A 27033-nucleotide genomic window follows, 5' to 3' on the forward strand; every position below is an offset into this window, starting at 1 on the left:
CTAAACCTAATCCTTTCAGTTACAGCAATCCGTGCAGTACTCACGATGTACAGAGAAAGTGAGGGTATTGTGGGTTAAAACAGTTTGGAGTTATTTCTCCCAATTTAAAAAAGAGTTTCTGTAGCCTCAGTGATATACATGGTTTGTTTTGTTGTTCCTTGGGGGGTTCTTTCCCAGAAGGAACATTTTGATGATAATCGTAAGTATGAAGAGCTTAGCATGCTTTGTGGATCTGCAGGGTCATGTTATAGGTGAATAAAGCTTCCTTCAGCTTCCTACTGCAGTCATGGTAGAGGGATGGACAACTCCTGACATCAAACAGGTCTTAGGTGGGCTGAATCACCCTTTAGATACTTGTTTTGCTCCGTTGCAGACACAGGGAGACTCTAATTCTGAAAAACATGTCTCAGCTGAACACCTGAGCTGATGAATCCAAGCTGTAGTATTTGAAGAGCTAATCCTAAAGGCAGTTGTATGACCTGAAGCTTACACAGTGCCGTACCTCTGTACACTGTGACTGCAATGTATGTTTGATTTGACCATGGTCTTGGTGCTGTGTTTGAAAAACATAGTAGAAGTGCCCCTTCATTCACTGATTGCTTACTTGGGTCTCAAGAAGTACTGTTAGGAATTGTCTGCACTTCTGATGGGATCACTTTGTTTGTCTTGTTTTTCACATGCGCAGAGCTGCACATACCTTATCAATGGTATTAGTAGCTGGGGTATACCTAACAAAGCACAGGAAGATACACGTTTTACAAGTCCTAGGTCTATTTCAATTACAGACATCGTATCTACCTACCTACTCTTGAATGGATATGTAACTATTGGTTTAAAGAAATGTCAGTGGGACCAGAAAATGTTTCTCCTGCGTGGCTTGTGCCACAGTTCTCAGGCTATGATCCACAGGCAGCTATCAAGTTACATACACTAGCTGCTATGATTTCCAGCTACAAACAGCTTAAGTAGAATAAATACTACCCGAGATCCTTTCTCTTAATAATACAAGGGATGTTAAGCATTCAGGACCAGGAGAGCAGGTGGTCCACATAATCAGTGAATAGGAAGGGCCAAAGGGAAAGTCTGCTTAGATACCCTTTTTATGAAAATTTTTGAGGATTCCTACAATAACAGAAAAAATCTACTCCAATAACAGGGAGTGAGTACATAATGCTACGGAATTTAGTACCAACAAATATTCTCCCTTTGAAATGGTGAATTAGATGTGCAGCAGGATCTGGTCACACTTCAAAGAATCATATGCAGAGCTGAAGATCCATCTGTTTGCTCTTGCTATCACCATTGAGGCTCCTGTATGTTAAACAGTCTTTTGACTACTTCAAAGCACGTTTGAAGTCTTTGCTGTGCCTATCCCATGCACAAAAAGCAAGAGTGCATTAACAATATGAGTAGCTGGTATTTTTGTTCATTTTGCTTGTAAATGGAAACAATTTGTTCCTGCTATGTATCATTTTTTGACTTTTTTTTTTTTTTTAGCTATGATAGTGAGGGCCGTCTAACAAACGTTACATTTCCTACTGGAGTTGTCACAAACCTTCATGGGGAAATGGAAAGGGCCATTACGGTGGATATTGAATCATCCAGCAGAGAGGAAGATGTCAGCATCACTTCCAACTTATCATCAATTGATTCTTTCTATACCATGGTTCAAGGTACTGTATACAAAACATTTCTCAGCAGATACTGACCTGAAAACTCTTTTCTTCTGGTACAAACAGCTTAGATGAGATGCCTTAGAGGGAAACTTAGAGGCCTAGTGTTTGGAGGAGGAGGTGACACACATGCTTTTATACATATATAAAAAGAGCTGTTCTGGGAAGGAAGGAGGTACAATGAAAGTATAATTAAATGTTTTCTAACCGAATAGCTTTTGCAAACAGTTGTTGGAAGTAGTCAGAATACCTACTTTGCATAAAAAGGGAATCTGGAAAAAGAGTGTGAAATGGATTGCAAGGGAAATTGGTGTAAAAATAGCATAATGTGAGATTTGAGCTTTAAAATAGCATGTGGCATCCCAGCACCCACATCCTTGCAAAAGTCACTAGTCACAACATACTTTGGATGTGGCCAAAAATGCCAAATGAAACAGCAGAGAATATGTTTTGTGCAACTCCAGAGACTATATTCAATATACAAAAAATATAGGTGGGATTTTTCGGATGTTTGAGTGACATCCCAAAGATGTTTTTGCTCGCATGGGATACACATGGATGTGACACAGGTGTTTTCATCAGTCTCACCCTTGGTGTTTATTTATGTCAGGTCAGTAGCTGAAGTCAAGATTTTACATGCATATATTGCATAAGGAGTAGAGAACAAAGGCAGACTTAACCCACATATGTAATGTGTGTTTGTGTGGTTTTTTGCATTTTCAGATCAGTTGAGAAACAGCTACCAGATCGGTTATGATGGCTCGCTCAGAATCCTGTACGCCAGCGGCCTGGATTCACACTACCAGACAGAGCCGCACGTCCTGGCTGGCACTGCCAACCCGACAGTAGCAAAAAGGAACATGACTCTCCCAGGGGAGAACGGGCAGAACTTGGTGGAGTGGCGATTCCGGAAAGAGCAAGCCCAGGGAAAAGTCAATGTGTTTGGCCGAAAGCTTAGGGTAAGCATGCAAGCATGTGTGGTGTCTATTGCATTCTCATTAACTGAGAGGAAACGTAAATGCGTTCTTGTAGGTATTGCCATCCAACAACCACAGAGTATTTACCGCAGATAAGCTTACTGTAGAGTTGAAAGTTGTTGCTTTTATTACTTTATATATTAGCTCTTATTCCATATTAATTGCTCTTTTCTGCGGATTCTAAACTGTTCTTTTTAGCCTTCAATGCCTTAAAATGACTCAGGATAAAAATAATATTTTTACTGCTTTCCTTCACTTTTTATTTCCAGCACTGAACTCACACACCCGCTTTTGAATCGTTTTAAATTAGTCTACCATGAGTTAGCATGGTCTTAGGTAACACTGTGTGAATGTGTATGGCATATTCCTCCAACATATGTCTTTACCATTTTGTTGGCATTTCTTCTTCCTATATAGTGTGTGAAATGTAAGTAGGAAGCAAACTATGATTTATGACAGCCATTTGGTAAAGACAACATAGATTAAGCATTTAAAATTGGGTTGCCAGGAAACCATTTCGAGACCACATCAGAGGTCTGACATACTATTAGGACTGAACTCAGTTCTTTAAAATAAGGCCTAGGCAGTATATCAAATAAAGGTAAGTAATTTCAGACCACTTGACTTCTGAGAGGTAACATGCCATTTTCTAATTTTAATTTTTTTTTACTTTCCTTTGGGAAGGAGGGAATGCTGCCATGCATCTTCTATTTCTCTCTACCACTTGCCCTGCAAGAAGAATTGTTTTTTTCCAAGAAGGAAGAATGATTATGTACAATAGCTGCTGCTTAAGAACAACATGCTTGTACCTAGCTGTGGTAGCAGTCTTACCATGGATAAGGAAGAGCAAAAGGAATCCATACTTGTGGAGCTCGTCCTTGTGGTTCTGGTTCATAGCCATTACATAGCAAGTTGGGATAATACACCTGCCAAGTAATTCATGAAGGAAGGCTAAGAAAATAAATAAATAAATAAATAAATAAATAATCATACCAATAGCATGATTGGTTTTGGTAGTGAAGCAAATCTCTATGAGTCCAGTTCTAAAAATCAAAGCAAAATTTTGTCATTCGGATGCAAAGGAGGTTAAAGAAATGTCATGGGCAACTCTGACTTGGAAGAGTTGAAAGAAGGAACAGCAAAGAGGGAAAGACGTAACATGAGCGGGGGGAAGTGAGAGATCATAAATTAGGACAAAACAGTGGTAATTAAAAATGTATATGCAAATGTGATAAGTAGGGCAGGTGAGAATATGGGCTAATAAGATAAAAGAAAATTGCTACCAAATTATAAAAGGGAAGTTTTTTGTTGTTTTTTTGTTTGTTTTTTAAATTGGTTTACTTAGGAAGATACTGCAGAAATGTTGCTCAGGGGTAGGTGGGGGGTGGAGAAAGAAAACAAGAACTGAAAGAACAAGAATAACTTACAGAGCTCATCATTTCCATCTACAGATATGTCAGTAACATTTTGCTGCAGAGAAGACAAATGTAGACAAAAAACAGTGACAAAATGTATTGCCAGTAAATGTACTCATATATATGACACTTTCACTGCATTATATATATGCAGTATGTAACACCAGGAAGTACACTGTGGTACTCTCCTGGGTTTCTATCTTGTATTAGTTATACCCACTACTAGTAGTCTTTATAAAGAAATTGATAACCGTGTTTTTCACCATTCTTGAACTCAACAAGCCTCTGTCAATCTAACTTTTGTTCAGATTTGTTCTGTGTGTGCTCTATAAGCTAGCTTCGTCACTGGACCTGTACATCTGTTTTTAAGCTGGTCTTTGGCAGAGGTGCCAGCAGTCCTCTTCAGGGAAGAGCCATTTTGGGGCAGTTTTACTGAGGCCAAGACAGACCCTCACTTACCAGGTTGTTAAATAAAGGAACTGATACGAGTTCTGTCTCAGGGGGTGCACCTAGAGAGGACAGGTGACACCAAAGAGGGACCTCACAATAAGGGTTTTTGCACTACCTTCTCCAGACAAGCTCCAAGTCCTGCAAACATCCCCAGTTTTCACATCACCTCTTGAATCTCTCTGTAAGGCACAATATACCCCTACTCCTAATGGGGAAATCACTGTCTGGTTTCATGCTTCTCAGGGAGCCACTGGAAAGAAAACCAGGAGATAGAGCAGAGCAGGATAGCTGGACACCGTAATTACTGAAAGAGTAGGACAGCATATAGGGGCTGTCAAGAGACTTGGTTTTGTGTCATTGTGTTTGTTCATTGAAAATTTCCTGAATTGCTGTTTATATCATAATGAAGCCCAGAATTACCAATGTATTTAGAGGTATGATTGTTTTAGACACAATAAAAATGTTTACACTTTGCTGTAGAAGCATTCAACCAAAGCTAATTTGTCCTTCTAACTGCCACATGTATTACAAGATCATGCAAGCACAGCCAGTTTCACCCAAAGCTCACGTTTGAATGCAAGAGCTCTGTCAGCAGATTTTGGAAGCATGAATCTGGCTACAGAAAAAGGCACTTCCTTTCTTCTAGTATCCAGCCCTTACACAGACAAGACAGATGGAAAGTGAGAATCAAGGGATGTTATTATCCCATTTAGCAGATAAGGCAGCGAGACAGCTAGATTAAGTACTTTGCTGTAATTTACACCGGAAGGATGTGCTTAGCCAAGAAATTAACCACAATTGCTTGGCCATCTGCCTTAACCATAAAACCACCCTTCCCTCTTTGCCAGTTCAGAAATCAGAAGTACCTGTTCCCACTTCAGCATCTAAGCCTGAGAGGCAGACAAGAAAATAATAAAACTCATAATTAAATGTAAAATAAAGAAGGTAAGATGGAGAGAAAGGGAAGAAAAAAATCAGAGAAGCAAAACGGGCAGAGAGAGAGGGAGAGATGAGTGCAGGCATGGGTGGGAGAGGCTGAGAGATAAAAGCCAGCAATAAACAAGATTTAAGTGTAAATTTAGGCAAATGATTGAATATAAATATTGGAAAACTTAAACAAAAAATACCTGAAAATGAAAAAGTCAAAAAAAAAGAAAATAAAAAAGGTTAAACTACCTTTAGAATCAGTCTTGTAGCATTAATTTTTCACAGTATGTTTAAATAATATTTGATGGCTCATTGAGTTCATAATGTAGCTATCCTGCATCTACTAGACTTTGTGTTCCTTCCTTAGAAGATTTACATGAAAATAGGATTTTTTGTTCTGAAATTGATAGTGCAGATTGTTGTCATGCCAGTGATTTCATATTAAAAATGAGCACGTTAACATAAATAGAGGTAATGAAGATAGATAAATAGACAGATATAAGCAAAACTGAATATTTTGAGTTTTTTTCATGTTCTCCTATAACCCATTGCCATTGCTTTAATACCTTTTGTGCTAATAACAAAGGATCTAATTTATATTGATCTTTTAGAAGATCATCATCCTCTGGGTAAAAGTAGCAAAGTCCATGATATATGGATTTTTGAACATGCAGCTCTAAAAAATGCAAAAATCCTCCAGCCATTTATTTGGTCAGGATATCTATTTTCTTTCTCTTTTCTAAATGCTATTTAGTCATCTTCATTCTTCACTTCTTTGGTATATATGCATCAAATACTTGAATAAGAATTTTTAACAAATCTTAATTCACATAGTTATATGTCTGTCCCCTACTTCTCATATGTTAGCAAGATACAGCGTTAAAAAATCTTAGTTATCAGTGTTTCATCCTTACCTGGAATAACTTTAAAAGACACAGCATATACAGAAATGGTTTTCAGATGGACAAAGGCCTGCTTGAGAACACTAGAAAGCAGTTACAGAAGATGAACAGAGAACTGCAAAAATGCCAGTATGGGAAAAGAAAAACAGACGTTTTCATTTCACAAATACAAAAAATGAAAACTGATTCAATGAAACTGAAAGTTAGCATATTTGAAACACTAAAACAGAGGGTACATATTCCAGTTTTAAAGGTATTACATAAAACTCACTATCCATGACTGTTGTTTACATATATTAATTAAAATAATTAAATAAATAAATATATCTGTTTGAAATCAAAATAATTACAAACCTCAAAGCATTTATAACTGTTTTGCAGTGGTTCTGTAGTCTTCCAGCCATTTATGGCTTTAACTGGTCAGTTAATTAGGCAAAGGACTTAAACCTATACTGAAGATTTTAGCATAATAATACATTGTGGCTGTGGATCGTATACTGAGTTAAATTTCCATCTGAACTGGAAAGGTGAAAGCCTGTGTTATAAAAAGTGTTTGATCGTAATTTGAAGATTAAATGTGTTTTGAAGATCTTAATTTTGTATTTATTCTTTTGAAAAATACTTGCTGTGGAGGATTAGGACTCAGTTCATTCTTAGAGTTTGATAGTCATGACCTGGACCAGCAGTTGCTGGGATATGTCTTAATAGTTTGCTAGGTATATTTTAGACTGCCACAAAATAAATAGTTAGTTCTCTGAAAAGGCACTGTTTATTGAAGAAGTTTTCAGTGCATATTTTTAAGTATTTTCTTAACAGTTGACTAAGCATCAAGAAAGAACACAAATAGCAACAAATTCTGGGCCATCTCTTCATATAATGAAGCCTTTTAAAATATATGCTAATGTAGTGCATCACATTTATATTAGGAAGTTGCTAAAATAATTTATATACACAGCAAATCAATCACTGGAAATGGTATTTAAAGAATAGCTAGCATTTTGTGGAAATAATAGGTGGGTAGTGTTTGAACAGCATGATTTATGATGTCATTTTGTTTGTTTTAAAAAGGTTAATGGCAGAAACCTCCTTTCAGTTGACTTTGATCGAACCACAAAGACAGAAAAGATCTACGATGACCACCGTAAATTTCTGCTGAGGATTGCCTACGACACATCAGGGCACCCCACGCTGTGGCTACCAAGCAGCAAGCTGATGGCTGTCAATGTTACCTATTCATCCACAGGGCAAATAGGCAGCGTACAGCGTGGGACGACTAGTGAAAAAATAGAGTATGATGGACAGGGAAGGATAGTGTCTAGAGTGTTTGCTGATGGGAAAACTTGGAGTTACACATACTTGGAAAAGGTAAAGAACACTCAGGGTTTAAAAAATGCTTTGAATGTGCTAAAATTGTGCAGCATCTGACTGCTGTATGCAACATAAAAACAGGTAGTGGAAGCGTATTTCAATTACTCTTACATATCAACATGTGGTTCCTATGGGAATGTTTTATAAAATACATATGTAACCATGCTGTAGCTAATTGTTAAGAATTGATGACTTTCTAAATTAAGCAGCATCTGTATTTACCTTTTATTTCAAATGCTTAAAATAAGGTACAGGAATTAGATCTCTGCAATATAATTCGGTTGAAAATCATTTATTTGTAAATTATTCACTTCTTTCTTCACTACCAAGAAAATCTTGTTTTTAAATAGTTGTGTCTCTCAATTTACACTTCCTATATGTTGTAGCATAGAAATAAATAATAAGCAAAAATCAGAGTTCTTCATTAGATATACTGATTACTGAATGATAGCTCTTCCTCTAGAAATAGCTGTGAAAATCCCCCTTGTGAGTTCTCATGCCTGCTTCTACTCAGGCAAATAATGATAGGACAAGGGGGAATGGTTTTAAACTAAAAGAGGGAAGCTTTGGATTAGATGTTAGGAGGAAATTCTTCACTCAGAGGGCAGTGAGGCACTGGCACAGGTTGCCCAGAGAAGCTGTGGATGCCCCATCCCTGGAGGTGATCAAGGCCAGGCTGGATGGGGCTTTGGGCAACCTGGGCTTGTGGGAGGTGTCCCTGCCCACGGCAGGGGGGTGGGACTGGGTGGGCTTTAAGGTCCCTTCCAACCCAAACCATGCTGTGATTCTGTGCAAAAACAGAATCAATTTCTTTGTGGGATTTAAATTGTTCCTATTGAATCTGTTGCTCAGCAAATACTGTTTGCTAGTCATTGCAGACATAATTTAATTCAGACCTATGATACATAATAGCCACACATCAGAAAAATGTTAGAATAATTCCGAGTGGCTCCTTCTGATATAAATAATCAAACAATTCTTTTGTCTATGTCTTAACACGTACAGAACACAGTATTCAGAGATCTCAGGCTATTCAAATTCTTCGAAGTCATCTCTAATTGTAGGGAAGAAATTGTATCTCCCATATGTTGTTCTCCTCCTGAGTTAATGGCTCCAAGACAGTTTTTCTTCTTCCCATATTAAACATGTCTTATCTGAATCCATTGACAATCTGCTGTTTAGCTGTGAGTGCTTGATAAAAGAGTGATACAGTCATAACAAGTAGCAAATTATGAATGTCGAACTACTAATTACAGAACCCCTTAAAATTAAGCATCCAAGTAAATTAGGCAGGGAGATGTTAACAACATGTAAGGTCAAGGATAACTCAATTAAAGAGGAGATAATTTTCTCAAGTGGGAATGTCACATTTTTGCGAAGAAATAGTATCGGTATATGTGGGGGGGTACTCCACTATTTGTCACATGGTAAAAATCTGTTCTTAATTTTCAGTCAATGGTTCTTCTGCTTCATAGCCAACGGCAATATATCTTTGAATACGATTTGTTGGATCGGCTTTCTGCTGTCACCATGCCCAGTGTTGCTCGTCATACCATGCAGACTATTCGCTCCATTGGCTATTACCGGAATATATACAACCCCCCTGAAAGTAATGCTTCTGTTATAATGGACTACAATGAAGAAGGGCAGCTCCTTCAAACTGCTTTCCTGGGGACAAGCCGAAGAGTATTATTCAAGTACAGACGGCAGACCAAGCTCTCAGAAATTTTATACGATAGTACAAGAGTTAGTTTTACTTATGATGAGACAGCAGGAGTCCTGAAAACAGTAAACCTCCAAAGCGATGGCTTTATCTGCACCATTAGATACAGGCAAATTGGCCCATTGATTGACAGACAGATTTTCCGCTTTAGCGAAGACGGAATGGTAAATGCCCGATTTGACTACAGCTATGACAATAGTTTCAGAGTGACTAGCATGCAAGGTGTCATCAATGAAACCCCATTGCCGATTGACCTCTACCAGTTTGACGACATCTCCGGCAAAGTAGAACAATTCGGGAAATTTGGAGTTATATATTATGATATTAACCAAATCATCTCTACAGCTGTAATGACTTACACAAAACACTTTGATGCACATGGTCGCATCAAGGAAATTCAGTACGAAATATTTCGGTCACTAATGTATTGGATTACAATTCAGTATGATAACATGGGACGAGTGACAAAAAGAGAAATTAAGATTGGGCCATTTGCCAACACCACAAAATATGCTTACGAGTATGATGTAGATGGTCAGCTCCAGACAGTTTATCTGAATGAAAAAATAATGTGGCGATACAACTATGACTTGAATGGCAACCTCCACTTGCTCAACCCCAGTAGCAGTGCCCGTCTGACGCCACTTCGCTATGACCTGAGAGACAGAATAACCCGGCTAGGGGACGTGCAGTATCGATTAGATGAAGATGGATTTCTGCGTCAGAGGGGTACTGAAATCTTTGAATACAGTTCAAAGGGCCTTCTTACTAGAGTTTATAGCAAAGGCAGTGGATGGACAGTGATCTACCGTTACGATGGGCTCGGACGACGAGTTTCCAGTAAAACCAGCCTTGGACAGCATCTCCAGTTTTTTTATGCAGACCTTACTTACCCAACCAGGATCACTCACGTATACAACCACTCAAGTTCTGAAATCACTTCTCTTTACTATGACCTGCAAGGACATCTTTTTGCCATGGAGATTAGCAGTGGAGATGAGTTTTACATTGCATCAGACAATACGGGGACACCACTGGCTGTTTTTAGTAGCAATGGTCTCATGCTTAAGCAAATTCAATATACGGCTTACGGAGAGATCTACTTTGACTCTAACCTTGACTTCCAGCTGGTAATAGGATTCCACGGAGGCTTATACGACCCACTGACCAAGCTAGTCCACTTTGGAGAAAGAGATTATGACATAATGGCAGGCCGGTGGACAACACCTGATATTGAAGTCTGGAAGAGAATTGGGAAGGATCCAGCTCCTTTTAATTTGTACATGTTTAGAAATAACAACCCAGCAAGTAAAATACATGATGTGAAGGATTACATCACAGGTAAAAGAAGGTTACTTAAATTGCAAGACTTGCTCAAACTTTTCTGTCTCTGTATTCTTATAATCTGGAATCTGTTTATCTGCATTAGAGACTGAGGATACTATGTGTGGAAGGTTACTAAAGAAACTTTCAGGGAAAATACTTGTTCAGAAAAGTAGTTGGCATTTAGGACCAGATCAACAAAGTGATTTTAGCTTGGTGTGCTAGGCCTATAAACATCCAGTTTAGACTGGAATGTACAATTTTGGTGAAGTACCTTGGTATGTTGTATTTGGAAAAGCTATTTATGAGAAAACATTAAGCTCTCAACAATGAAATGAACTACAGCAAACATGCTCATCATGAATGGTGAAATAGAAATCTTGAAATATCTTGTCTAGCTTTAGACATTGATTTAGGTACCTAAGAGAGATGGAAATACACAACATATTATTAGCTTTTAGGCATAGGTAACTACAATAAGAGAACTACTTGTGTCCTACACAATCCTTATGATGCCCTAGTATTAGACTTGACCCAAAATGATAATTCAGAGTATCTCAGTATACAGAGGGGTTGAGTTTTCCAAAGTACATTTCAACGTACCAGTGCAATACATCTCTTCCTCATCCACCAACTGAACTGTAACACTGGGTTGCTCAGAGATCTCAGTGTATTGGGAAAGGAAAGGGGAGTTCTAGGTTCTCCTTCCAGTATTGTAATACATTGCCAAGTGCTCTTATAATGAAAATAGATAGACTTCTTGAACAAGTACAAGAGCAAGATCCCCTCAAGAACACTCATGATAATCTCCTTACATTTGAATTAGTCTGTTTTTTTTTTTTTTTTTTTTTTTTTTATGTATCAGGGCTATTGGGCAGTAAGAAATGCATATTTGTGTACCAAAAACAAGAGGGAATGAGAATGTACAGTAGCAAGGGCAGGAGGAGTCTTTCTGTGACCAGTTAAATTCATGAACACGGCAGAAAGTGTTCACTGGAAGTATGTTGGTTGATTTGCCAGAGCGTGTTTTTGCAAGGCTGCTAATGTAAATTGGCTAAGAAAGGGAAGTTCAACAATGATGTGTAGTCCGATGACTACACAGGCAGGACTGGGAAGTACAGAGCAGGACATACAAACATAGTACAGAATTCTCTTTTGGCACTAGAAAGCTGCTGACATGCTACTTGTACAATTGAGTTGTTAGGGAATCTCTATATGCTTTTCGTGGATCTAGAGTTAGCGATGTGTATTGTTTTCCATTAATCTACGTACAGAAAATAACACACATCACCAGAAGTTTCTGAAAAGTGCATGGCTCAATCAGAATCATTTGAATTTTTGTATTTGAATAAATGTATATTTTACACAGACAGCACTAGACAAAGGAGGAGCTCAGCTCCACTTTGTGAGGCTACCACTCAGAGAATCATACCAGGAATGAAGTGGGTTTGCATTAATTTAAAAACCAGCAGCTATTAATAGGGTTGCTAACAGGTTGCCTCGGAGCAAGGATGATAGTAAACCTTTGGATCTGGCCTCTTCTAGCAGCATGTGCTATAGGGGATGCAGTTGCAATCAGATTGTTTGTGGCATTGAAAATGATGCACGTGGTTCAAAAGTTGCCCTCATAATACAGCTTTAGTTCTTCTATTAACATCTTCCACATATGGAATACATAGATACATACTGCTTATATGAGGTTATCATTACAATGACTAATTCAGCTGGCTGGCATTTTTAGATCCAGAGCCTCATGAAGCATATCATTTATCTGGAAAGGTTATAAATTATTTTTGGGTACATATTTTTTATTAAGATTTGGAAGAATTTTGTTCCTTCTTCCACTTGTGTGGGGTTTTCTTAAATAAAAACTACTAGACTCGATAAGGTTGCCAACTTCCACCAAGCTTAATATTTGTGCAAGATAGGGTAGAAAGACAGATAGGGTAGAAAGACAGAAACTAGCAAGGCAGAGCACCCATTCTTGCCCAACAATTTTTAATTAGTTAATTGCCAGCATCCCTAATTTATTTATTGTAATAGAACATAAAGTGTATCATAAATAATGTTATCTAATGCTAATTTAGTATTCTGTCTACTTACTGACACAATTATAATACATTTCATTAGTTTTTAATTTCATCAATCTGACTTCATCCGGAAGCGGGGGAGATTTCTCTTGAATCAACATAAATTTGATGCCAAATCATTTAAAAGGTAATTGACTGTAAAGGTGTTATTTCAGATACAGTTTGAAGACACTACAATAAAACATGTATAACAAAAGAACTGGATGTGTTCAGCAGCACTCTTTCGCTTTATTTTGATGTATTGATGATGAAGGTATAACAAAGAGAGTGATCAGTCTGACCCTGAAATCCCAGTTAGTTTAGGCTATATTGGAAGGAAATCTCACCCAGTCGTGCTCCTATATTCGTTCTGGAAGTCACTGAGGCCTTTAAAATTGCTGAAACCTGCAGTACCTTTCAAAAGAGCCTGGAACACAGAGCAGAAATTTCACGTAAGCTTAGGACTTCAGGTTTTCTACATCGGCTTGCTATTCTAGCTGTAGCACAAATCTAAATCCATACATATCAAAGCAAAGACTGTTGAATAATTTTCATCTTACAGAAGGAGATCAACTATGTCAAAAGCTATTCCATGTACAAATGGTAACAAATAATTATAAAATACTGAACAATTCTAACATTTTTTTTCTCTCTTTTTTTTTTTAATCTCTTTCAGATGTTAACAGCTGGCTGGTGACATTCGGCTTCCATCTGCACAATGCCATTCCCGGTTTTCCTGTTCCTAAATTTGATTTAACAGAACCCTCCTATGAACTTGTGAAGAGCCAGCAATGGGAAGATATACCTGTAAGAAACAAAGATAAGCATACAAATGGAAGGAGATAGAATGTTCCCTCCTATTCAGCTCTTAATAGGCATGGATAATCCTGCCAGGGCTACTTGCTAAGTTAAATCTGAACAGTACTTTTCAAACCTCTGATTTTTATCTATTTATTTTCAAAATAATTTAAGAAGTTACAGATGATGTTCTTTCTTACAGATTTGCTAAGCTAGGTACAATTTTAAATAAGCTTTTTGTTTGCTTTCAGCAATAATAAAAATGCAGAAGGACAATAATCAACTAAAAGAAGTTTAAGACCCTTTAAAGATGTCTGAGTTTCCTAGCAGAAACTACAGAGATTAGATTTGTACTAACACTCTGCCTGAAGGCAGAAACTGAACACTGTAGCAAAAAATAGACTGTGAAATAAACAGAAGAACAGGTGATATAAATTATGCATACCAGGCACCACTACAATTTTACTTCTCTTTAATATTAACCATGTTTTATATGTAAAGATAAAATATTGAAAATGAAATTACCTGAGGTAAAATCCATTATATTACATAAAACCAAAACTCCAGGTGCTTATGAAGTTCTTTTGGGAGGAAGAAAATGAACTGCAAACCTGAAAACCTCTTAGAATTTTAAATCATAAAAGAAATGAATGTAAAAGTTAAAATCCAAACCCGCTATTAAAGAAAATGTTGTTTACAAATCAAGCTTATTCAAAGATCAAAGACCTATGCCCTCTAAAATTCTCCAGTTCTCAGTTAAGAAGGAAGTGTTAAAAGAGACAGTAAAATGGGTAATCTGATCATGAGTAGTCAAAAACCATTCTCTTTTTACAAGAATCATGATAGAGAACTTTACAAGATTAAAACCTTGCAAGCTAATTTAGAAAAAAAAAATCATTAAAAGGTGGCCCAGCGGAAGGGAATATATGGAAGGGAATTCTGCATGCATGAAGTGACCCAATATCTGTGTAGTTTAATAGCCAGGGACCAAGTAATGGAAAAAGACCATAGAGTACACCACGAGAATGGTACTGTCCATGAATAGTAGAGGCAGTAAAGAGTGTTGCACGTACTCTGGGCTGTTATCAGGAGATAAGAGACCTGTCATCAGGCACTGCTGTGGGGAACCATTAGAGGCTGTTTATTTAGATCTCAAAGGCTAAAGAACACAATTACCCAGTACCGCCAGGGAAAGGGCACCAGGAAGAGAACCAGTCTGGCCAAAGAGATGGGAGCAGCCAGCTAGTTGTCAGAAACCTTCCTTCAGGACAGGAGTACCAGGGAGGCATGTGAGGAGTGCCAGGGACATGCAACATGACGAAGGAGGAGGGAGGGAGAGAGGGGGGGAAGGAAAACAAAGATGCAAAATTCTCAGGTAGGAAGAAGTTGTAACTTTGGTATTCACTGCTGAATAAGCAAACACAACCAGGAGCCAGAAGTAAACATAAGAAACGCTTAGTATTTTGAAACGTTTTAGGGAGTGAGCTGTACTCAGCTCTGAGGTTTTGCTTCAGAGCTCTGAGGTTACGTTAAAAATAAACAAATTTTGTCATTAAGTTGTTATAGCATCTTGCTGCTCTCACTGATGAGTGTGCTGGCTAGAATATATCTTGTGCTCAATAGCTTTCCTGTAGGATTCAGAACAGCTGAAATTCATACTTGTTAGCAAGTGCAGACAAGAATCTGCCACATTTAAGGGGAGTTGAGAGCCCAAGTCAATTTGAATTCCCTCAGGAACTGTACCCTCCAGAAAGCTGCCCTTGTGGCAAAGCAGAGAAGCCTCTGCAAACCTTTTGCCAAGCTTTGATTAGCAGCGAGGCTGAATTAAGATTGCAGAGTCTGCGTTAATGACTCCTGCTTGGTATCCCATCCAAAAATTTCGGAAGAGTGAACAGGCTCATGCCTTATTTGTCAGTCAAGAGTTAAGTGGGTTTACACAATATTTTACTGAAAGGACAAAGGGTCAATTGGAAGATAGGCTGGATAATCTACAGAAACTAACTATTCCTTTTCAAAAGTACAGCCAAAGCTATTTAAATCTTTCTCTCTGTTTCCTGCTGAGACAACTGCTAGGGCAGCTGTCTGCTCTCCACCTCCGTCAATACGATCTCATTCACAGCTTGTTGTTAAGCCCCAGGGTTAGACAGATAGGATGTGCCTATTCTGCACAGTGGTAAGGTCTCATCCCAACCACAGTCGACCCCATAATGTGAGCTGCCCCGCTGTCTGGCCACGCTAGGTAACCATTCCTGCTGGCTGCTTCTACTTTCCTTGCCACTGGGGCTAACCACAGCAGTTCTGCTGACAGGTCCTGGTCTCTGGTTGTCCTCTCACCTTACCAAGAGTGCATCTAGCGTACTGGCCTACACGTAGCTCTTAACAGTCAAACAAACTTTTAAAACATATTTTCCTACCCTAGCTTTCCCATCGTGTGCCTTTGCACCTCAGAACTGCAACTGTAATTTCCTCCCCTTTATGGCACACCTGCCTTTCCAACAAGAACACCCTAGATAAGGGAAAACATGAAGTAATAAGTGAGCATATTTTAGACTTGCCTGTTGGTTATTTTCATTCATTGCCCCTTTTCTTTGCCAGCTGTCAACAAAGCACTTTGCTGTATTCAGGATTACACCCCTCTGAAGTTCTCTGGAGAGAGACCGCTCGTCTCTTTCAGGCCCCAGCCAGCACGCTGAGACTTGAAGGGAAATGGATGCTCACGTAGCTGGAGTGGCTGCAGCTTTTTCACATATCCCCTTTTGTCAGTTTGTGCCTGTATTTGCAAGAAAGAGCATCAGTCCCCAACACTCCACTCCTCTGCTCCGTACCATTTACCTCCTCCTCTTTTGCCATAAAGCCTATCCTCATGGTTTGCCCCCTTCGTTTACCAGCTTCAGGGGATATGAGAGCCTCCCTGCAGTTTGGCCTTGGACCGCAGCTACTTAAGAGACTGTATCTCCTGACTCGGTGTAAAGAAAGGCTTGTTCTCCTTCTAACGCACAGCTTCGTGACTTGCAAGAATCTCCTCAATTTAGATGGAACTGTGGTAGACAGGAACCACAGTTGAACAGGCTCAAAGGATTAGACAACACCGTAGTAAGACAGCTCTTTCCCCTATTAAGTATTAGTATTGCAAAAGTCCTGTGTGGCCCACCAAGTAGCCTGTGAAATAAACAGTGCTTTTGTGCATGCGCAGGTTCTCAGGGAGACAAAGAGAGAAACATTATCAAACCAAATAGTCTTGCAGCTCAGTAGAACAAGCAGTATGTAGATTTAATTAACTCCTTGGCACTGTCAGTTGTGGCATATCCTGTTGTCGTCCATGGGCAGCGCACCAAGAAAGCCTGCCTGTTTGGCATCTAGAGGGCTACAGATGGTTGGTAAAACTTCTGTTCTTGTTTACAGCCAATTTCTGGAGTGCAACAACAAGTGGCGAGACAAGCAAAGGCTTTCCTTTCCCTGGGAAAGATGGCAGAAGTGCAGGTCAGCAGACGGAAATCCAGCGGAGAGAAGTCGTGGCTGTGGTTTGCTACAGTGAAGTCTCTGATCGGGAAGGGGGTGATGCTGGCTGTCAATCAAGGGAAAGTGCAAACGAACGTGCTCAACATCGCAAACGAGGACTGCATAAAAGTGGCAGCTGTTCTGAACAATGCCTACTACCTAGAAAACTTGCATTTCACCGTTGAAGGAAAGGACACGCACTATTTTATCAAGACCACCTCCCCCGAGAGTGACCTTGGGACGCTGAGGCTGACGAGTGGGCGGAAGGCCCTGGAGAATGGCATCAACGTCACCGTTTCCCAGTCCACGACCGTGGTAAACGGCAGGACTCGTAGGTTTGCCGATGTTGAAATGCAATACGGTGCTTTAGCACTTCACGTCCGCTATGGCATGACGCTTGATGAGGAGAAAGCCCGAATACTGGAGCAAGCCAGGCAAAGAGCCCTTTCCAGTGCCTGGGCCAGAGAACAACAGAGAGTAAGGGATGGAGAGGAAGGCGCCAGGCTGTGGACAGAAGGAGAAAAGAGGCAGTTGCTAAGTGCTGGAAAGGTACAAGGATATGATGGGTACTATGTACTCTCTGTGGAGCAATATCCAGAATTAGCAGACAGCGCTAACAATATACAGTTCCTCAGACAAAGTGAGATAGGAAAGAGGTAACACACTGGCTTAGCTCAGGCTGCCAAAGAGACTGTGTACCAGTGTCTTCTAAAAAGGAGACCAAACTGTTTTGCTGCATTACTACTTGAGCCTAAGCTTACATCTTTGCTCAGATTTTTTCTGTAGCACAATCCGAATGGACTCTAAGGAAAAGAGCGCCTTCCAGAAGAATGATACTGCTAATGACAAAACTTTTTTTTTCTCAATGACCTTAAAGGTGATCTGCTTTAAAGAATATGTTTACATATGCATATCGCTGCACTCAAGTTGGACTGAAAAGTATTAAAAAAAAAAAAAAGAAGAAGAAGAAAAAAAGAAAAGAAAAAGGCCTAAAGATCTTGCAACAGGCTGTCTGTTCCTTTGAGGCACTGTATTTAATTAAGATACAGACCCATACAGTGTTTCCAAATGTTACTGAATTGTTGACCTTTGCTTACCAGAAGTAGTCTCTCTCTTTCTCTCTCTCTTTTTCTCTCTCTTTCTCACTGCATAGGATGTGGTATATATCTGTTAATTTTAAAACGTGGGGCAAAAATTACTGTTTATAGACAACCCAACTGCTTTAAACTGTGCTGCTTTCTAAAAGGACATTGGCACAAGTGACTTATGCTACCATGGGAATTTAATAATGGATTTTACAATGCTAACATGGTTTGCCTTGGGGGAAAAAAACTGCAAGTAGAATCCTTGTTACAGATAAGCAAAGGAAACCCTGATTTTTTTGTAAATTATGTGAGACAAGTTGTTTATGGATTTTTATATGAATTACAATTTACTGTACATCAAATATTAGTCTCAGAGGAGTTAATTTATGTAAAGTGTTTAAAAAAGTTTATACTTAAAAATAAAATGATAAAAACATGTGCTGTGTGTGATTTTTTTAAAGAAAAAGGAATTGCACCTTTTATGTTATAGCTGTACAGTATAAAGGATTATATTGTAGAGATATAACAGTGATAACTAATGTCCAAAAGTGTTAATATTTTTGTATTAGGTTTAAAGCTGTGCATCTATCACTCTGCTGATAGGATGAAACACTCCAAAGTGGCTGGCTGAATCAGACTGCAGCTCCCTTCCCTCCTGTACCTCTCCTGTCACCCAGGCCAGTGCCACTTCATCAGTCATTGTTAGAAGGCACAGTAACCAAATAAGTCTCGTTTATTATGATGGAAGACTTTAATAGGTTGGGTTTTCCTTGTCTTTTTCAGCCCTAACGTAATAAATGGACATTTATTCATACCAAGTGGGGTTTCTGTTGTTTTTTTAGAAGCTTTGTTTCACAATGGAGAGAATAGTGTCTCAGGTGCTTGGCAAATTGTATGTAGAAGAAGAAGAAGAAATGATGTAGTTTCATCCAGTTATGTCAACTTTGTCTTCTGTATAGTACAGCTCTTTTAGATGTTATAACTCCAGATAGAAGAAGCGTACCTCTGACCTGATGCTACACAATAGCTCTTTAGGCAGGCAGGCTGTTCAGTAGGTTCATTTCCTGGCCTTCAGCTGGCAGATCAAATTCCATTACTGTGAAAACAGAACACGGGGATGGAGAGGAAGGTCTAATCCTAGTGCCTAGTCTGCATCTCAACACCACTGCATAGATTTGGCATGCTCTGCTCCAAGGCCCAGTGTATTTGCTGCAGGACGTAACTGAAGTGTGCAGCTGGTTCCTTATAGGAAGCCTGTAGGGGCATCTATGGCATCTGTTCTACATATTGGCTGAAACCATTCTTAGAGCTTTACTCTCATGAGCACTAAATTCAGCCACAAAAACAAATATTTTTAAGATGAGACAAAATTGTTTGTTTTTTTTTTGATGTTCATTGAAATATACACAGTTATTTCTATCCATGTATTATAATGACGAAACATAGTAAGTGAACGTGTCTTAACTATGAATGGTTCAAGTGGATGTAATAAAAATAGTTTTCTAACTGCTTTGTATTCTGAGAGTCTATGGTATTACATACTCTAAATTGCACATTAGGATTGTTTGATAAACAGATTTGAATTTCTCCCGGCCAAGTTGCTACCGAATCTACAGTATCGGTGCTGTTACTGTATGTGTGTATTTGGTAGAGCATACAGAACTAATTACACATATAATCAATGCTAATCATCTATTAGAATGAAAGCACAGATTAGTTGTTTGTTAGTATTTTTACCTTTGAAGCCTTGAGGGCCCTAAATTTAGAGAGGAGGATGATATGTCAGACCCCAGCGGCGTGTCATTGATCTACGTATTATTTTTGAAGATGTAAAATGCTAGGTGTTCGCAGTTCTGTTGGGTGGCTCTTCCACAGCACTGTATTTAGCATGCTGTAAGTGCTCTCTGTTGAAATAGGCTCATATTCTAAATTATGTCAAATGTTTCTGTTCTGTTTGAATATGAAAAGCTTGTATAACATGTCAACAATGAAATATATCTTCTACTTGACGCGTACCAGTTCCTTCTCCTTTGTTCTGGCACCAATAAACAACAAATTATAGTATCTGTTGGTGATCATTTTAGATAAAGTCAAATCAAGCCAATTAGTGGCCTTGTTAGTAGGTATAATGAGCCTATTTCTTGCTAAAAAAAGACTTGTGATCTGGACATGCTCCTGCAGGAAATAGTGACCTTGGGGAATATATAAACAAAAGATCTTTTTAAAGAAAAAGATATGTATAATTAAAAGAAACATATTACAAAAAAAGGAGATTCTAAGTATTTTAGGCAATGCCAGTCAAAATGCTATCCTGATATTTTGAGATGTATATTTCGTCTGATTTGTATTGTTCTTTTAATTTGCCTTCTTAACTTTATATGTGTCCTGAATTTTCCACAAATTGATAACTATAGATTGCATCTAGGCTTTCCAATAAAAGCCAACCCAATGTGTGCGTGTGTGTGCGTTTATATTTGCTTTTTAAACCTGTATGTCAGATATTACAGCTGCACTATCGCTTTTCTGGTTCTATCGGAAGAAGCAAAGCGATCCAGTTGCACGGGTATTGATTCATTTGCTTCACAGTTGGCAGTGTCTTTTTTCCTCCGTCCAATGGCTTAGTCTGCTAACTCAGCAAAGTGAATTACTCCATGGGATCTCTCGGGTGGCCTACTTTAGAGAAAACATTAAATATACCTCACAAAGTCAAATCTTCTATAGATAACGAAAAGCCAAAGAACAAAAAAAAAAATCACTTAGAACTGTTTTCTCTCATGTCCTCCTGAGTAAAAATACGACAAAAAGTATTTGATTAGAAATAATTAGGTTGGCACTGGTAGTTACATATGTACACAGAAGAGATCCTTCAATCTGCATTTAGACCCACTTTGTAGAAACTGCTGACTTCAGCTCTACTGTATGTCAGGAGACCGCTTTGATTTTAGTTGGAACAGGCAGACTTCACCACACTTTGTAGTGACAACCTCAAGTTGATAACGTGTTGATCCAGCATGAATCGGGTCACTCTGCTTAGCTAACTGTGCCCTAATTTTGTTATTAAAAAAAAAAGCCAGTCAGAGAGCTTTGTATGTTCACACTTGGGAGGTGAGAGATTTGCATTTGACAAGGAAAAAAAATGCTAGTTACCACTGCCACTCTTCAGAGGCACTTTTAAAGTGATGGCTGAAAGACTGCAAAAGAAGAAACACTGCATAAAATAACAGTTTAAAATGATTGTCTATGAGAGAATAGGCTGTGTTTGCAGAGAATCCGAGATGACAAAATGTTTGAATTCTGTCTTCAATTGCTGAGTTTAAAACTTGGTGAATTAAAACACAGTTTTGAATCTTTATGCTATTCTTTTAAAGGCACATCACGAAAAAGAAGGAGAAAAAAAAAAAACTTCTTAAAATGTTAATACCATGATTTACGGTTACCTCCATAATGGCAAGCTACAGCTACACATATGGCGAGTTTCAGAACCTTTAATAGGAAGGACTAGTGTATAATTCTTTGGGGATGGGAAATGCAAAGCAAAGACACTTACTAGAAACAGCTTCTAAGCAGCTTATTAGAAGCTGTTTATTTGACACTTACTGGAAGCTGCCAGGGTTAAAAATAAGCCAAAGCAGAGAGCATCACACAGCGTGAACTGAGCAGCACAGGCACAGGGAAATATCCCTAGCTGCACAGCCACGTCCAAACCGACCAGACTGATCAGCTTCTCATCTACAGCCAATTAGTGCTAAGGACTAAATATGCGATGCTTATAAAATTAAATTGATCTTTGACTGCACACACAAGTTTCTGGGGCTCGTTGATCAAAAATAAAGCCCAAAACGAACACCAGTGAATTGACAGGGACGTGCCAATTTTCTTCTCCTAGGAAAGAGGCACACAAGGTCCATAGCCATCGCACTGACGGACAGTACTGAGGACTTTAACTTTTCCCTCTGAAGTTTTCAGCTTTGTGGCAGGACCATGTCAGGCAAAATTTAACGGCGTGAGTGCCTAGGTTAGAACTAAGAAAAAAGTGAAAGTCCTAGTAATAGTTAAGCCCCACTCCTTCCTCCTGGCCCATTTTCAACGTTAATAGTAGTGTAGATAAGGAAGCCAGCACTTGCTGTAAGCACGCCACCAAAGCCTGAAAAAATGCAGCTCCTCTGTTCATCTCAAGAAGCAGAGAAATTGTTGCAGATCCCCCAAAATGTCTTAGGCCTCTCAGGGTGAAAAGATGATGAAAAGGTGTGTTTCTCAGGCCACCTCCTGATCGCACAATATAATGCTGGATATTGCAGTTAGCACAGTGAGGGTGGCAGAGGAACAAGAGCATACTGTTGGCCACCCAGGCACAGTCTGCCCTGCTTCAGTAATGGGATGTGTTGCGGATGACAGGGGAGGGAGAGGGAAGGGACGTGTCCTGTCAGCAGCTGGTCTAAAACCCAGCAGTGGGAGCGAAGTCACCCAGCATCTCACAAACACTGGCATGAGGTTTATCTTAGCTGCATGATTCTTTATACACATTCCTTAAGAAAAAAAAAAAGAAAAAAAAAAAACTGGCCTGATTTCTAGTGTCACAAATTGATACAATGCTGATTCATGCAAGGATGACATAAAATGCATCCCCAAATAAAGATAAATATGCTAAACATTGTGCCCCACTTCTAAACAAAGCATGCTAAACAGCAAAAACATGCCTTTCTTGAAGTACCTAAGGGTCTTATGGGCAATTTGGAGGGTGAAGAACGAGCGTAACAACATGGCAGCTCATTAGCGTCATGTTTTCACAAACCCTACCTCATTGTATTTAGTAGTTCTGCAGGTAAACTCTCCTGCTGTTAATTACCATAAATTCCTAGGTAAATTGAGTAAACCTTTTAATTTACTAAGTTAAAATTCTGGCATTGAGGAATATAAATTTCTAGAGACACATGCAATTTTTTTCCCTACTATAAACTGAGTCAAAGCTCATAGTAAGGTAATTATGCAGCTTAGAGTTAATGGCTCCCACAAAGCTGTCTTAATAAAGCCTTTTGGGATTCAGGAGGAAAAGGAAGAAACTAAGAACAAGGCTGGAAGGCGACAACATGTTTCAACCAGCTCTAGTTACTCAATCACACTTAAGCGGTCTGAGACAGCAGAGAGAGTGCCATGCATTACAGAGGCATGCTGGAAATAATTGCTATCCCAACACAATGAAGTATTTCCACATTCCAAGCCCGGGAACAATTTTAAAACCAAAATGACAAGAATGGCTACCTAATGGACCTTACCTCAATCAAAAACAAACCAAATCAGTGTATGGAAAGCTAACAGAGAAACCAGTTGAAGAATTAAAATCTGAGAATGGCTATAGGCATGTCATTTGATGCTGTAGAAAAATCCATCCAGTGTTTGCTGACAAAAACTATGGGGCAAAAAAAAAGAGGGAGGAGAAGGGGCACAAGACCCAGTGCTAGTCACCGTTTTCTGCAACAACAGGGTAGTATATATAAAAAAATTAGTGATGCCAACATCTGCAGATGACAAAAATTGATGGAGTGGCAAATAATGGCTAGGACAGGGCAGTCAAACAGAACAATATGGATCACTCGCTAAAATGAGCCCATTCAAACAAAATGCATTTTAATACAGGCGACTCCAGAAGTAAAGTATCTCAGAATAAGAAATGCAAATCTCACTATGAAAGGTATGTAGCAGCCTACAAGAAAGCAATGACTGGAAAGAATGAGGAGCGCATAATAGATAAATAACTCATTGTGAGATTCCAGTACAATAGTGGTGGCAATGAAGAGCTCATAAGGGTGGAAAAGCTTAATGAGATTATTGGCCTTGTTAAACAAGGGAAATAGGAAGGCAATGTTATCTCTGCGTATGGCACTGGCAACACTACTCTTGCATACAGTTCTGGAGCATGCATTGTGAAGAAGCTGTTAAAACCCTGGAGAGAGCGCACATGGAGACATCACAAATAAATCTGAGGCTTAGCAAAAACAAAAAGGAAAAAAAGAACATTAAAAAAAAAAAAAAAGACACAGCTCACAGCTGCTTGCAGGGAGAGATTTAAACAGCTCAACAAAAAAAAAAAAAAAAGGCGCCAAAGGGTGCCTTGACAATAGACTGTAAGTGCCTCCAGAGGGAAAAAACACATTGGAGTAAAGTGCTTCTAAATGTGGGAAGGGGGGCAGAAGCGGTGTCTGGGAAGGCAATTCTGATAAATTCACATTTGGAACTAAAAAAAAGCAGGGCGAGGGGCAGCTGCTTCATGACCGCTAGAGCAAACTACAAGGGAAGAATTTTCCAGAAGCTTTTGGCAAAAACAAGAAGGCTGTTGGAATTATGTTTGATGGATGCTGGTGATGGAGTTTAGACTAGATGATGGCACGGTCCATTTGGCCCCACATTAGATATGAAAGTAAATACTTTTCAACTCTGGTAAATGCCAGGCCAGAGGTTTAGGGTTTGTCTCCCCCTGTTCCCCTCCCCCTTTCCAACCCTGAAATACCCACATTAATTTGACAGAAGCCAACAAAAAATATTCTAAAAGCCCAGACTTTTCAAATGGGCAGAGCCAGCTTGGAACATTTTTAAATCATAGCTTGGTTTCCACAGCAGAGATAAGACTTTCTATTACTCTTTATAGCAGCTGATTATTAAAACTAACTAAAATAAGCCTTCACTTTCTATTAAATTCTTTTCATGAGTGTAGCAGGAGTCAGTACTTCCAATATGCCTGCATGTTTATGTCTCCAAAGTATCCAGAGGCAAGTGTTTAGGTTAAAAAAAAAAAAAAAATCCTGTCTGTGCCAACAGTGACTGCACTTTGCCCTGAGCATACATTGCCCTCGATTATTGACTCTCCCTGCTCCTTCCCAGGTGTTTCATGCTCTGTCAGCTTGGGTGAAGGTGGGGCGGCAGCTAGTCATTATTTGGTGCAAAATGAAGAGCTGATGCCTGCAGCATCGCTAGGACGGGCTTGCATGCTAGCGGATTTCTAACCTATTTAATCTACTTTACAACTAACAGCGGGCAGAAAATTGCTCACTCCTGGCTCCTTCCCCACTTCACAAAGACACTGAAACGGCGCTCCAAGCTCCTTGCCCAGCTCCCCCGGTCCGACACGGTGCCCGGGCTCAACCAAGCACCAGCCCCGGCAGTACCACCGAGCCCCCCGGCGCCGCAGCCAGCGGGGCTGGAGCCCCTCGCGGAGCTTCTTCGGCACCGGCTGCCCTCGTACCGGTGCAGGCGGCCCGGCGCGGCCCGGCCCGGCCCGGCCCGGATCCCCTCAGAGCGGCGCCGCCATGGCTCGCGTGCCCCCTGGCGGGCAGGGGAAGGGCGGCGGCGGCCGGCCCCGGGGAGCGGCCCCCCGGGGGTGCATGGGCCGCCATTTTGTCGGCCCGGTGAGGGCCGCTCAGCCCTACAGGTCGCCAAGGACGGGTTCTCACAAAAACAGATAAATAAGAGAAATGCGATGGCTAAGAAACACAACGTTAAGATCCTGTGAAATTAAATTAAGTGAAATGAATAAAAATCACCAAGTTGAGATCCTGCTTCACCTTGTGTCAACCTGAAGCACGCTGTGGCTCTTGGGTGCAGCTTAACATTTCATACCTGCAGAGCACATGGCAGCAACTAGAAGGGCAGCACCAGCTTCAAATCTAATGCAATACGCAGTTTTAAATGCAGTTTTAAAACCCACACTGCATGAGGCCAGGCACTGCCCGCTCTTTCAGCCTCCCCACCAGCACTGCAGCCTGCTGCATGGCCCAGCCCCAGCGGCAGGTCCCAGTCAGAAATCCCAAAGAGGGGCCCTTTCTGTGGCAAATCACACTCTTCGCTACCAATGATGTGTAGCTGTGCTAATACCACCTTGTTCCTCTCTAAATACAATAAAAGGGCACCAGCTTGACTACTGGCATATGCATTTAGTAAAATACATTTTTTTTTAACTGCACAAAAGATACTTACAGATGGCTGTCATCCACCGTCAGTGAAATGCAACAACACAGAGATCAATTACTTCAAACGCAGAGCTGTGTTCCCGCTGCCTCTCGTGGTGTAGCTGGAAGGGGTTGCTATAGCCAGAGCCAGACCCCCGGTGGCTGGCACCCAGGCTGTCCCTGGCCATGGGCACCGCAGTGGCTAACACCAATGCCAGGCCGATAGCCCAGCCAGCTGCTGCAGAGCGACAGCAGCTCAGCAGGGAGGGAGGAAAGGAAGGGCTGAGTCTGATGTTGTGCAGCAAAGTGTGTGCCTGGATGGTTAATTTGTGATTTCACTCCCCCATAAATCAAATCAGATGTCCCTATAAATCCTGCTCCTCAGGAAGAAAGCAGAAGGGCAGGAGCTGCATGGAGCAGGGAACAGGACCATTTTTCTTTTCAGTGGCAGCAGCACATCAGTGACACTCAGTGCTGTGCTGGGTCAGGCCTTCACCCTCTGTTAAGTTAGTACCAACAACTCCTTCATCTAAAGGGCAGATAGTAACAGTAGAGGCCCCCCCCCCCCCTTTGCACTTTTCTTCCTTTCTTTCCTCCGGTTACAATAGCAATAGCCTCTGAAGGAGCTGTGCTAATTAGTTGCTATTACACTTCTTGGGTGGCTGGAAGAACACACTGCCTCTGACCTCATGCTTTGCAAGGTACCTTAACAGCTTATTACTGCTATTGCACGGCAGCAATGGTTCATTTTATAGTTACTTTGAAAGAGCCATTCCTCCAGTGCTGAGATATAATCTAAGACTAATGCAGAGTCTCTCCAGAAGACTGCTGTTAAACTGTCTATAACCGAGTGTCCAAACACTGCACAAAGCTGTTTCATTTGCT

General features: G+C 40.1%; 1 protein-coding gene across 22 annotated transcripts in view; it reads left to right on the forward strand.

Moving 5' to 3' along the window:
* Positions 1-20661, forward strand: part of TENM3 (teneurin transmembrane protein 3) — a 1343587-nt gene extending 1322926 nt beyond the window's left edge. For all 22 annotated transcript variants that reach the window (XM_066996182.1, XM_048078283.2, XM_066996188.1 and 19 more), the window contains 6 exons: positions 1498-1673; positions 2397-2632; positions 7413-7709; positions 9165-10776; positions 13504-13634; positions 17028-20661. In XM_066996182.1, coding sequence (XP_066852283.1) covers positions 1498-1673; positions 2397-2632; positions 7413-7709; positions 9165-10776; positions 13504-13634; positions 17028-17783 — 3208 coding nt within the window. In that variant the 3' untranslated portion in view covers positions 17784-20661. The remainder of the gene's footprint in view (positions 1-1497; positions 1674-2396; positions 2633-7412; positions 7710-9164; positions 10777-13503; positions 13635-17027) is intronic.
* Positions 20662-27033: the final 6372 nt, after the last annotated feature.

The sequence above is a fragment of the Anser cygnoides genome, chromosome 4 (assembly GCF_040182565.1).
Source record: "Anser cygnoides isolate HZ-2024a breed goose chromosome 4, Taihu_goose_T2T_genome, whole genome shotgun sequence".
NCBI classification, from domain to species: Eukaryota; Metazoa; Chordata; class Aves; order Anseriformes; family Anatidae; genus Anser; species Anser cygnoides.